A 13,813-nucleotide genomic window follows, 5' to 3' on the forward strand; every position below is an offset into this window, starting at 1 on the left:
TCGTTGCCCCTTCAAACAGTACAAGCTCTTTTTTTCTTTTTTCTTTTTTTTCTTTTTTCTCATTTTACAATGATTTATGCTAAGAGGTAACTAAACAAATTAGTATCAAACTCGTCATTCATGAAATTCAAATATAAAATTTCTCACTTACAAATAAAAAGAAATACATATTCTTTAATTAATTGTCAAGAATGTGTTATCATATCATGAAAAGAGAATACAACAACAATAACAATGCTTTATTTCACTAAATGGGGGTCGGCTGTATGAATCATAAAATGTCACTATGCTTAATTTTGTGTTAAGTCGTCTGTTAGCTCTAAATACTCCATGTCTTTTCTTAAAGTCTTTATCCAAATTTTCCTACGTTTTCTTCTATCTCTTTTGCCCTGAGTATCTATCTCATACTCGCATTTTCTAACCAGAGTATCTGTAGGTCTTCTTTTCCCATGTCCAAACCATTAACTAATTTTTTTCTCATCTTATCTTCAATTGTAGCCACTCCTACTTTACCTTGGATATCCTTGTTCTTATAATCTTGTCATTTCTTGTGTGCCCATACACATCCAATGAAGAATTCTTATTTCTGCTCATTTTTTGAACGTGTTGATGCTTGATCGTCATAACATTGTGTGTCATAAAAGCATTGCTAGACTTATTGTCATCCTATAAAATTTTCTCTAAAACTTTATCGACATATGACAATCGTACTCACACCTGACACACTCTTCCACTTCATCCATCCAACTTATATTCTATACTAGATCTTCATCCAATTCTTCATCTTTTTACAAGAAAACAAAATATTGCCCACCATACTCGACCTGCCTGCAACTTAGTCAACATTGTCTACCATCGATGGTGACGTACGTATACCTTTTGGAATTGTATAATTTCTTTATAGAAATGCTAATGAGATTCTCTAAAACTTTTCTTGAACTTTCTATCATCTCATATTTTTAGCCAAATATTTTAATACGTTGAAAAAAAAATTATGCCAAAAACTTAAGGTATAGTAGAATTCATGAAAAATTCTACTTGAGAATCTCATCATTTCCTCATTGCCTAACCATCAATGGTTTGGTGACCTACGTACCTTTGGGTACTTTCCGAGAAGTTGTGGAATGGACTCAAGGTCAAATGTAATTATAGTTGTAGTCATCCTTAGCCATCATTATAGTTGTAGCACTCTAACAAGTAACAACAGAGAAATTATAGTCTGGTACAGTAGTATCACGTCACGTGTGGTACTCACATTTAAAATCTGACATGTGTTCCTATTTTATACAGTTGGAAATAAACTATTTTTACTTTTTTATTTTAAAATTAAAAATTATGAAAACTGAAGCAAAATTAACAAAGAAGATCGGGGCGGCAGCCTCAGGGATGACGATGGGCGGCGAGGATGTCGGAGTTGTAGCAGCCGGCGCTTCAGCAAACCTTGTACGCGGCGAGCCTGGTCATCGAAGCCATGCCGGGGACGACTCCCTTGGCATACCCGAGAGTAGACACCGAGAAAAGTACCGTCCGGCGGCGATTGACGCCGTCGAGTACCGTGACAGTCGGATCCCTAGGGGAGTGATACTCCGTGGAGAAGAAACGGGCGCCGCTGAGCTTGTGGTTGCAGAGGTTGGCCGGAAAGTGGATTCGAAGCCGGCGGAGAAGAAACGGGGCGGCAGCCTCGTCGCAGGGATGAAGCTATAAGGCTAAGCAGGGGGATGGGAATCATCGGGGAGGGAGGTGCAGTGGTTATGGGGTTTTTCCTTTCTTCAATTTTTATTTTCTTTTAAATTTTTTATATTAAAATACGCTTTTAAGTCCAGCTGGATAATAATGGAATATGTGTCAAATTTTGAATGGAAGTACTATGAGCAAATAGCATCATTATTCTTGAAAATGAATAAGGATCCTCTCTCCGGGTCCTTTTTGTAAGGATCCATAAAATTAATCAATTTTGTTCGTTTATCATATATCTTACGATCAGTTTTTATTAAATACTATTTATATTTAATTTTAAATTTTAAATTTAAAATGATTTCTAATCATATAATGTTAAATACTATTTATATTTAATTTTAAATTTTAAATTTAAAATGATTTCTAATCATATAATGTTAAATACTATTTATATTCAATTTTAAATTTTAAATTGAAAATGATTTCTAACCGTACAATGTATGACGAACAGACAAGATTGATTAATCCCCTGGATCTCCATAAAGAGGATCTGGACAGGATCCTTGTGACTCTTTATCACAATGATAGAAATGTGTTGAGCCATTGCATAATAGTGTGGGTTCGAACTCTATCAGTTATTAATCTAACAAAATTTATTGTTTGACAAAAAAAAATTAAAAATTACGAAATGGTGGTAGGTACCAGTCTAACAAAAACAACTAGCTATAATGATAACCAATGATGCAAGTGAACTTTTATTTCAACAGACGAAATGTGTTGAACTATTATATGACGGCGTGAATTCAAATCATGTCGATGGCTAATCGAATACCTAATCTAACAAAATAACGAAAAAAATGATGACCAAGGATGGCTAATGATGGCTACAACTATAATGATGGCTTATCATGACCACTACCTATTAGTCAACTAGCTAAAATTACACGAGAGAAATGTTAAGGAGATTCAAATATGATTATGAATTTTCTGTCACCTTATAACTTATATTTTATAATATTGATATGAAAATTAACGTTAAACTATAAGGGGCAGATAATTCATCAAAAGTCTTACTTTGAGGGAATCTCCTTACCATTTCCCTAATACATTTCAACAGGTTCGCAGTCAATGAATTGAAATATTTTCTAATCTTCTTAGAAGTTTCAAAAATTCAAATCCGAACTTGGATCATACGTTACCACTTCAGTATATTTATAGTAGTGTACATCACTTATTGCTCAAACAACCTCATCACTCATGGATAGGCCTTTGAGACTTGTTTTACTTGTGAGTTTCCTAAGCATTGCAGCCACTCCCATTAGTTTGGGCAATGCAAATGTGGGACTTCAGGTTCCTTGCAAAGAAAATGAGAGGCAGGCCCTTCTGATGTTCAAGCAAGGACTTGTTAATTCTTCGAACAGGCTTTCGTCCTGGATTGGCGAAGGGGATTGTTGCTTTTGGCCTGGAGTTGTCTGCAGTAACTTAACCGGCCATGTCCGCGCACTCCACCTTGGTAATTACTATTTGGGTGGTAAGTTAAATCCTTCTCTGCTCAATTTAAGCCATCTCACTTACCTGGACCTAAGCAGCAATGATTTTGAAGGAATGCAGATTCCCAACTTCTTCGGTTCTCTTACAAGTTTAAGACATCTTGACCTCTCACAATCAGATTTCCAGGGAATAATTCCTCATCAGCTGGGGAATCTTTCTAATCTACGCTTTCTCGACGTCCATGGTAACTATTTTGAGGTTAAGAGCCTGCAATGGATTTCTGGTCTTCCTCAGCTGCAGCACCTGGACATGAGTGGTGTAGATCTCAGAGAAGCATCCGATTTGTTCCAGGTGACAAACACTTTCCCCTCTTTGCTAGAGTACTTGAATATGTCCGATTGCGGACTATATCAAATACCATTTGGAATTGCAAATGCTTCTGTTCTTAAAGTTCTTAATCTCGAGGGGAATTCCATCAATTCTCCTATACCAAAATGGTTGTACAGCCTTAGCCATCTGGAGTCATTATTTCTTTCCTACAATCACTTGCATGGCCAAATCTCAAGCTCCATTGCAAACTTAACAGACATTGTCAATCTTGACTTATTTCATAATCAACTTGAAGGGGAACTCCCAACCTCAATGGGAAGTCTTTGCAAGTTGATGGTTTTTGATCTGTCGAGGAACCGTGTCAATGGGAGGGTATCCGAAATCTTTGAAAGTTTGTCTAGGTGCAATTCAAGTCAGCTAGAGTCTTTGAGCTTATCCAATAATAATCTTTCTGGTCTTTTACCAGATGAGCTAGGAAATTTTGAAAAATTACGTTTCCTTGATCTTTCAAGCAATTCAATATCAGGTTCCATTCCAATGTCCTTAGGAAATCTGTCATGCTTAGAAGAATTACGCATTCAGAATAATTCATTCAAGGGTGTCGTCTCTGAAGTTCATTTTACCAATCTTACAAAATTGGTGAAACTTTATGCAAAAAATAATTTATTGAAGCTGGAAACCAGTAGAGATTGGCATCCACCATTTCAACTCCGAGTGTTGTTCTTAGATTCTTGGTATCTAGGGCCAGAGTTACCTTTGTGGTTTCAGAGACAAACACAATTGCAGTATCTAAGCATGGTCAACACTAGCATTTCAGGTACCATCCCAACCTGGTTTTGGAACTTTTCTTCCCATCTAAGATTTGTCGATCTCTCTCACAATCAATTGTATGGGGAAGTTCCAAATATAGTTGGTGCTCCTTTAGACATAATTGACCTAAGTTCAAACCAGTTCAATGGTTCGTTACCTCTCGTCTCCTCCACCGTTGATGTACTAGATCTTTCCAATTCAACATTTTCCGGATCCATCTTTCACTTCTTTTGTGATAGCATAGATGGGCCAAAACAACTCAGAATTCTTTATCTTGAGAACAACTTTCTTGATGGACCAATTCCTGATTGTTGGCAAAACTGGAAAAAGTTGATTGTTCTAAATTTAGAGAACAACAATTTGACAGGGAACATTCCAAGCTCCATAGGATACTTACTTTTCCTCGAATCGCTGCACTTGCGCAATAATCACCTGTTTGGAGAGTTGCCTATGTCCCTACAGAATTGTCAGAACCTGTTAGTTGCTGACCTTGGCGAAAATAAGTTTGTTGGAAGCATACCGATGTGGATAGGAGAAAGTCTTTCAAATTTGATCGTTCTCATCCTTCGTTCCAATAAGCTTCAGAGTGACATTCCTAACGAAATCTGCAGTCTTGTCAATCTCCAAATCTTGGACCTTGCGCATAATAATCTCTCCGGAACAATCCCAAAATGTGTCAACAATTTTAGTGCCATGGCCACCTTGTCAAATTCAGGAGGTCCCATTTCATTCTTCAGTTATATGTATGGTTCGCCTGAGCAGTACATGGAGGAAGCAATCTTGGTGACAAAAGGTAGAACAGACAGATATAACAAATTTCTTAGCTTGGTAGCTAACTTGGACCTTTCACACAACATGATATCTGGAGAGATTCCCGAGGAATTGACCAGCCTCATCAGCTTGCAATCATTGAACATATCGAAAAATCTATTGACCGGAAAAATCCCTTCAATGATTGGTGATATGGTAATGTTAGAGTCTCTTGATCTTTCCATGAACAAACTTTCTGGTGAAATTTCTCCAAGCATGTCGAGGTTGACATATCTTGGTACCTTGAATTTGTCTTATAACAATTTGACCGGACAGATTCCCCAATGCACACAGCTCGGGGGCTTTGATCAGTACAGCTATATTGGCAATGAACTTTGCGGATTTCCACTCAACGTGAGCTGCAAGGAAAATCGGACAATGCAGCCAGTGGTTGTTCAAAACCACATGGGTGGCCATTTACTCGAAGACAGTTGGTTCTGTTTGAGCTTGGGACTAGGCTTTCTGTTCGGTTTTTGGGGTGTTCTTGGTTCGTTGCTTCTCAACATGCCATGGAGCTTTCGCTTTTCTCAGTTCCAGAATAGTATTGTTCGTAGACTATATGGTGTAATTGTGGAATATTGTTGTTGAGAGAGGTAGTTTGCTACATGTCAAAAGAATAAGGCTGAGTGCTTTTGTCCAATCAAATAATATTGAGTTTAAATTAATGTAAGTTTACAAATGCAGTCCATGAATAAAAAATCATCGATATTTCTTCCTTCAGACTTTTTGTCATCACAAAGCTGCAAGGATCAACAACGAGGCGAAAACTACGATGGATGGCCTTGATGCTGCTGCCCTATGAGCCCTATTGGGAAGTCTAGGGTACTCGTCCGGAGAGGGCATCACACATTCATCCCCGTTGAATGAAATTCTCCTGGGAAAAGTCCATCCCTCTCTGAAAGTGAAAACCCCTTCATCTTTATGCAGTACCATCTCAGTTTGCACGTTCCCATTCTTTCCTGTACTGAGTAACATGTCGTTGTAATAATTGATCCCCCAAAACATTCCAGTATCATCTGCGGAAAGCAATATACATGCAATGCAGCTCAATGTTACTTGCAAATAATTTTCTACGTGAACAAGAAGAAAAATATCAGGCTTTTGGTTTGTTTAACTTACTTATATTTCCATACTGACCGAGAGGGTGGTAGTTGAAGCTGAACAACTGCGTTAGACTTTGCAAATTCGGGTGTTGAACGACTAAGGTCCAGTCAGAATAGTTTTTAACAAAATTATAATTGGTGATTGTGATCTTAACCCTCCAGTACTCCTTGTAACTTTCCTTAACATGCCAATGTATTCCTATCGGGCACATATGTCGTGTACAAGTCACCAAAGGTGATGGTTCTTCAGTTTCGCGATCACCAGGAAGTTGCAACTCATCACCTGGCCTGCAGATTTAGTATCACAAGAATTGGTTCTTAAAAGCAGCAACTGCCAACAAATATAAATAAAAACTTCAATGACTCGAGCATAACATGTCCCATAAAATTTGTGCAAATATTGGTTATGTTCATTGTAAAACTTGCAGATAAGTTGCTTCAATCATCAAAATGTGATGCTAATTTCAGACTTTTTCCATTTGAAAATCGATAACCAAGAGATCTTACTTCACGCATTTTGCTCCCGGAAGTCCTTGGCAGCCGCAGCTGCACCGGGGGCACTTAGCAATGGTGCTATTGTAGAATGAAGACAAGGAAACACAGCACTTTGGAGAAGGTGATGCTCTGAACTGGGAGTACATACAAGTCACATTCCATGTCTCTACAAGAAAACCACAATAAACATGTTACATAGAAAACTAAACATTGTTTACCACACTAAACCCTAAAACCTTTCACTAAAAGCAAAGTGCTTCTAACATTTTTATTTATTTATTTTTTTTAAACTAGTGTATCCGAGTTTTTGACCCAACTAATCACTAAGCCCCCCGCCTAACCTCACAACATTTGGGGAGCGAGAAACTCTAGCATTTGCTAGGTGGGTACAGTGGGAGAGAGTCAAACTCTAGACCACTTGGGAGCAAACCAAGGACCTAACCACTGGACCAACAACTCTAGGTAAGTGCATCTAATCTATCATTGACCTGAAAATGCATGCTTCTCCAAGAGCGTTCAAAGTGATTCTGTAAGAAGCACTTTTGTCTAGTTTTTGCCTATGTAAAAATTAGTTATATAAGATGCCCGTGCTTAGTGAAGTTTTTGAGTTCTCACCGAGAGTTTCAGTCCATCGCCGGCCATCTTGGCTAGTCTTAGTCGGTTGGACTTGGACTGGCGGGCCGCAGGTGTAACCAGGGAGTCCAAGGGTGATATTGTCGGGCATATTTATGTTTGTACTGTTGTTGGAAAATGCTCCAACATTCATCCGAAAGGCAGATAGAAACTTGGAAGAGTCTTGGATCATGGAAGAGAGCTCTCCTCCCTTGCAGCAATTGGAGAACTGTTTATTAAAAGGGGTTCCGGGTAGGAGATCGATGATCACCGGCTCCTTTTCACAGCAATGAGGACGCTCTGGTGCGCCTTTGAACCGAGAGCAGTTTCCTTGATAAATGGCCTCAGCTCCCCACATGTTCCATATCACTTCATCACCTTTCCATATCCAACCCAGCTTCCAACCGGGGCGATCCACATGCCGAAATTGCTGGAAGTTGTATATCGATACTTTTATCTGAAATCAAATCGTGTAGTAAAAATCATGTAAGTTCAACACAACCACAACAAGTCTTATTCTATTAAATAAGATCGGTTATATGAATTCTAGACCGTTATTATGTTTTGTTTTGCATCAGATATTCCGTTAACTCCAAATACTTTATATCTTTTCTTAAAATCTATTTTTAAGTCTTCCGAAACTTCCGATAACCCTTTTGCCTTTAACCGATGCTCACAATCGCAATATCAAATTCTTTAAAAATCTTTAGAGGAATTAGGTCGAAAATACCTGGGCCCTTGGAGGGCTACTTCGGTAACTTAGGCGACAAACCTAGTACTGGACCCAGAAGTCTGACAAGTAAAAAAGGCATATTGTGATGCTTTTTGTGTCCCATCACATACAATGTCTAAATTGCCCCCAATGTAAGCTGATTGAATCCCTGAAGCAATCCTGATGAGCTCAGCGTGAACCTCACCCACCAAATCTGTTTTTTTTTTTTTTTTTTTTGACCAAATCTAAGTTCAACCTCAAACAAAACGGAATTGGATCCCATGGAGATCCATTTTATAGAGATCATAGGGATTCCCACATCTTAATCGTTTATATCGTGCGGTCAGAAATTATTTGATTTTTTTATTTAAAATTAAATATAAATAGTATCTGACGAAAATTGACCGCACGATATACGATAAACGACTAGAATGTAGAGATCTCTATGATCCCCGCAAAATGGATCCGAAGATGATCCATTTCCAAACAAAGCAAACATTCTGGAATGCAAAACGCCATCCCACGTGCCTTGCCCATGCATCTAAATTTGGTGCATCTCTCGCAGCCATTTACAAGTTAGATGAGTGGTCACTTTTTAAACGCATTGCAAGCCACGATAGGCCAAAAGACACTACTAAAAAAAATGTGAAATGGCACATTCCAACCCAAAAATCTATATGAATACCTAATTGAATGGTGCTGGTTTTGTTACTCTTTAGGTGTCGGCCAACATGCTTCGATTCTAATATCAACCTAGATATTCGAGTTGAAATGTATCATGAAAAAAAGATTTTCTGGCAATACAATAAGAATGTAAAGTTGATGCAAAACTAATGCAAAACTAAGAAAAAGAGACTTACGTCAGATGTGCTTTCACTTTGCTGCAAAAAATCCCAAGTGACGGTTATGTTGGCATATGGATCTAATGGATCGAACCCAGCTGCAATTTTTTCCCCCAAAAATCTCAAGAAATTAACTAAATAAAATCTTTTAGAGAGAGAGAGAGAGAGAGAGAGAGAGAGAGAGAGAGAGAGAGGTATGTATACTTACATGCCAATGAGAAAGAGGTAATGAGAGAGAAGGTGAAAATCAAGAGCTTCTTCATAGCACTTGATGATCTTTGAACTCCAATCTCCAGAAAGAGGGGGGTTAATCGATCTCTCCAAATTAATTAACCCCGGCCAAACATTAGGAATATAAATATAATTCTTCTAATCAAACTGTTCAAATAGCACTATTGACGACATATATACATAATTCAAAGCAGAAAAACGTAATGTAATTATTCTATTGTTTGTCACAAACAAAAACTATATGTAGATCAAGGACTCGAAAACGGGTATATATGTCTCTGTCTCTTTCTCTCTAAAGTTGTGAGAGACTCGAAAACAAAAACGAAGAACACAATAATTATTTCAAAAACAAGAAAAAAAGGAAGAAAAAATAATTTTTATGGAAAGAAAAAAAAGAGAGGAATGAAGAATTAATTGCAATTAATGTAGTGAGAGAGGTGGAGGAATTAGTGTTTTCCCAAATCTGGGTGCAATTAAAAGGAGGAGGAGGTTAATTAGTACTAATTAAGATTAAGATGCGTTTAAGACTGTGTGAGTTGGTTTCTGTGAGTGTAAACATTCAAAGCTCACGCGTAATGACATCCGGGCCATTTGGCCTTCCGTTTGGGTTTACTCATTTTAATTACTATTTTTTTTTTCTAATATAAAACAATTAGGAAAAAGAAATACTAGTATTTATTTGTCTTTCCCTACCTACATTTTGGTCATTCTGTGAAATATTTCTATTAAATTGAAAAAATTATCAGTTTAAGTGGAGGGGCTGATTTTAAAAAGATACCCTCACTTTAACACCAAAATGATTGACAGCGGACAATCTTAAGGACCACTTCTATCAGTTTTAAATCTCATGAAACAAAATGAGGAATTATGTTAATTTCAGAGACCTTTTGGCAAAAAATGTTTTATCTCAAACGATATTGTTAGAGTTTTGGGTTGAACTATGTAATGATTTGCAGTGAAATTTGTAAAAGAAAACAAGTGTGGCATCCATACAACCTCACCCTTATCTGCTAAGAAAACAAGTGTTGAACTATGAAATGACTTGCAGTGACATTGTTAGGGTTTTGGGTCCATCGTTTTGGGTTTAAAGAAGTGTATAGAATGGTGGTTGGTGATGTGCCTAATCTTCATTGAATTAGCTTGGAAATGTTTTGAATGGTTGTGAAAGAAAGGAGGCGATAGGAGGGGAGAAAATCCGGACCCAGAGTCGTAATTTTATTTTGTAATACATGTTTTGTTACGTGTATAGTACACATGTATTATACACAAAAAAGCAGTGCATGTGTACAAAAAAGACATACATCTACAGTGCCCTGAGGTATAAGGATATGCTAACGTCTTTATCGCTGCTTATAGCAGATGTATAGGTTTATATAGTAAACCCCAACAGTGCCCTGGAAGCACAAAACTACTTTTGCTAAAGTTTAAGAAGAAATTCACAGAGATATGGAAATGATGAGTCTCGGTTGCAGATGAATTCCCGTCACAGGCTTCAGGTTAGCTCAGTTCATCCCGAGATGGTGCGAATATCGGCAATCCTGGAAGTGAAAGAAGGTATTACATGGGACATTATATTGCTTGCAAACATGGAGAATATTGGCAATTAACAAAGAAACAAGACAATAAAATTGCAAGAATGATAGAAAAATGACACCTTTAAAGATCATTGAAGCCGACGGCGCCCAAACGACACCTTTAAAGATCATTGAAGCCGACGGCGCCCTTTGACATTGTACTCGGAAAATGACTGCCAGTTGTTATGATCAAGGTTGCTCAAGTCATCAAGTTCCGCAATGGCGAGCAAGTACGTTGTGAGTTTCAAAAGCTCATGATCACTGTCTCGGCTAGAATGGGGCTTCTTGAATGGCTTGATGATCAAACCATTTTGTGCATTCATCGCAAAGTTTCTTCGTAGATCATCAAACATTATAGTGTTTTTGGAACTGTAGAACTGATTATAACAAGAAACCGCTAGTCATCGGATCAACTGATAGTTAGACAGCAAATGAAAACTGCGGTACTCACATACCATAAATAAGATTTATAAACCGGCCCGCAGAGCTCACACACCACAGATAATTACATGATCGTAATACGTACCTCAGGGAATTGAGCCCAAATTAAGCATAATGGCTTGCAATCAAAGATCCCCGCGAGAATCGAATTGAGCTGTGATTTTGTAGTTGGGATTGCTGAGCACTCCATGCTATTCACGTGCTGTTATGCGATGGCCGTACTTGCAGATCACCGGGAATCAGTTTCATTCATATTAGTCCCAGCGGTCGCCTTGCCACAATAATTACATTGGTGATTGCTGGCACCAACCTATAATTTCATTTTGCAATAACTATGAGTAAAAACTGCAGTTTTGTAAGCTCGCTCTTGTGATTCTGTTAACATGCAGGGGACAAGTATTTAAACCAGCTGCAACATATTAGACTAAGACCTGGTTTGGTACTGAGGTGATTCTGAAAAAAGCTGGTATCAAAAAAAGCTGGGAGCTGTTTTTGTGTTTGGTAAACATTCAGCTTCAGTTTTTTTCACAGTTTTGGGTAAAAAAAGCCAAAAACAAGAAGCTGCAAAACCCAGCTTTGAAAAATCGTTTTTTTTTCACATATGTTTTACATAAAAGTTTACCAAACACTATAATACTGTTTTTTTTTTTTTTTCAAAAGCACTTTTACAAAAAAGTTTACCAAACACTCTGCTGCTTTATTTCACAGCCGCTTACTCTCACAGCACAGCAGAATCAGCTTTTTTTCAAAGCACAGCAATACCAAACCAGTACTGAAGTGCTTTTATAAAAAGTGGGTATAAAAAAAAGCTGAGCTTAAAAAGGTGTTTGGTAAACACTTAAAAACAGCTTATTTTCACAGTTTTGGGTGAAAAGAAGTTGAAAACGTGAAATGGCAAAAATGAACTTATTCTCACAACACTGCATAAAGAGTTTTTTTTAAAGCACAGCAATACCAAACCAGCCATGAGCTTAGAGGCTTGGCGTGGAAGGACGGAGTTCACAGGGTAATTATTTTATGCTACAAGTTTAATCCTAATTCGAATTTTGCAATAGTTTTTAGCAGTGGGGCCTAGAAATGGTCAATTTGGGTCTATTATATGGTCCACCTCTTTACGTAACTTCTTTTTCCGTGATTACTAAAATTCCCCTTGTACTACCGAATTTAAAAAAAAGTTGATCCACCCCCTTATGCCTCTTCGAAATTCCTAGGAATTATATTGGAGCACCGCTTAATAGCTCATACAGCGATCTGGTAGATCGTGGTTCAAGGTTTGAATTTTGTAAATGGTTGAATCATTTACCGCCTATCTTGATAATAGTTTTTAATTATCCTTTCATATTTGAGTTTTTTTTATAAAGAGGTACAACTATTGGCGAACCACGGTTATCCACCCCTTATGAGCCCGGAAGAGGCTAGTGGGGAATTGCACCCTACTCGTGCCACAATCAAGCAGATTTACAAGCTTACAAAGTATTGCCATGCTACTTCTTAGATGCTTCCACATTTCAACTTAAAATAATGCATTATTGATAGTTGAATAGCTGTAATCACCGCCACAAAGTCATTTGTTATAATCTATTGGATAGTCTTTGTCTTTTATGTAAAACTTCGGTTGAATGACAATGAGTTCTTCAATTCAACCCATTTCTTGCTGCAGAAATGAAACATATATAAATTACTACACAGGTAGAAAGAAATTTGAATCTCTTGACTTGCTAGTCTACTTAAGCTTCCACATATGCCATCACACAAGACTGAGATGGAAGAAGAAAAAAAGATTGATGCAAATTCATACTCTTTTCGACATATATAGCTTCTCTAAAATTTACACACACCCATATTAGCATAACTTAGTCTAAATGTGCAGTCCTAACTCAAGGTCTAGCAGCATGACATGATAGACTTTACGATGACAGATTATCTTTCTTCCACTTTGATGCTAACACATTATTGGTTCTACGTATGCAGTTTCTTTTGCTCGTGATTCAAACAATTCATCCGACAAGAGATAATAGAAAGAAAAAAAAAGGAGGTATAATACTTAATAACATCCAAACAATGCACTTCCAACGTTATACGACAGTCTCCTAGGCATGTTTAGAAAATGAGCATGATACTTAATAACGCGGAAACAAACGAGGAAATACCTATATCACAAATGCTTAAACTATAAAAAGAACACAGAAGTTTTAATCAATCCATCCGATCTTTCTGTCTTTATGTAGAATTGGTATAGCATTGCATTTTCAAATGAACTAACCTGGTTGCAGACCGATACCATATTTCGCGTAAGCAGCTGTAAGGAACTCGTGAAGAACTACAAAAGACAATGTGTAAAGGCAAATGAAAAACACATGGAAACTCTAAAAAAGTAGAAATATCGTATGAAGAAAGAACAACTCACAAGGCCGCATAAGTTGAAGCGGGTTCCCTGCGGTGGACCGGTGATCAAACAGAGTGTAGTCAATATCCAGCACAAGCAGTTTCTTTCCTTGCCGGCATGGATTTCGAAGTTCAATCTACAACCCAAAGGCACATAAATAAACAAAAATACATAAAAAATAATGCACATTTATCTGCAATCATAAGTGTAAACTAGAAACAGCTAACCTTGTATTGATCAACGCACCTTCTCATGAGCTTCTGCTTATTGGCATACTTATCTTTAATCGCAACAGCTTC

General features: G+C 37.5%; 2 protein-coding genes across 2 annotated transcripts; one reads left to right on the forward strand and one right to left on the reverse strand.

The window, feature by feature from the left end:
• Window positions 1–2,810: 2,810 nt before the first annotated feature.
• Window positions 2,811–5,836, forward strand: LOC137717856 (receptor-like protein EIX1). Its single transcript, XM_068457352.1, has one exon. The coding sequence runs from the start codon at window positions 2,935–2,937 to the stop codon at window positions 5,704–5,706; it is 2,772 nt and encodes a 923-aa protein (XP_068313453.1). The 5' UTR covers window positions 2,811–2,934; the 3' UTR covers window positions 5,707–5,836.
• Window positions 5,723–13,768, reverse strand: LOC137717221 (COBRA-like protein 6). Its single transcript, XM_068456513.1, has 8 exons — window positions 13,742–13,768; window positions 13,536–13,650; window positions 13,392–13,448; window positions 10,843–11,084; window positions 7,332–7,785; window positions 6,729–6,882; window positions 6,238–6,512; window positions 5,723–6,134 (listed from the first exon to the last, which is right to left on the reverse strand). Exons 1-8 carry the CDS (start codon window positions 13,766–13,768, stop codon window positions 5,851–5,853), a joined length of 1,608 nt encoding a protein of 535 aa, XP_068312614.1. The 3' UTR covers window positions 5,723–5,850.
• Window positions 13,769–13,813: the final 45 nt, after the last annotated feature.

The sequence above is a fragment of the Pyrus communis genome, chromosome 15 (genome assembly GCF_963583255.1).
Source record: "Pyrus communis chromosome 15, drPyrComm1.1, whole genome shotgun sequence".
NCBI lineage: Eukaryota > Viridiplantae > Streptophyta > Magnoliopsida > Rosales > Rosaceae > Pyrus > Pyrus communis.

Excerpts from the sequence above, each read along its gene's own strand:
- LOC137717221 (XM_068456513.1), bottom strand. The coding sequence starts at position 13,768 with ATGAGAAGGTGCGTTGATCAATACAAG. Across the intron at positions 6,883-7,331 it reads GCGATGGACTGAAACTCTCG|AGACATGGAATGTGACTTGT; the intron begins GTGAGAACTCAA and ends GTTTTCTTGTAG. Across the intron at positions 6,135-6,237 it reads CGGTCAGTATGGAAATATAA|ATGATACTGGAATGTTTTGG; the intron begins GTAAGTTAAACA and ends TGCTTTCCGCAG.
- LOC137717856 (XM_068457352.1), top strand. The coding sequence starts at position 2,935 with ATGGATAGGCCTTTGAGACTTGTTTTACTTGTGAGTTTCCTAAGCATT.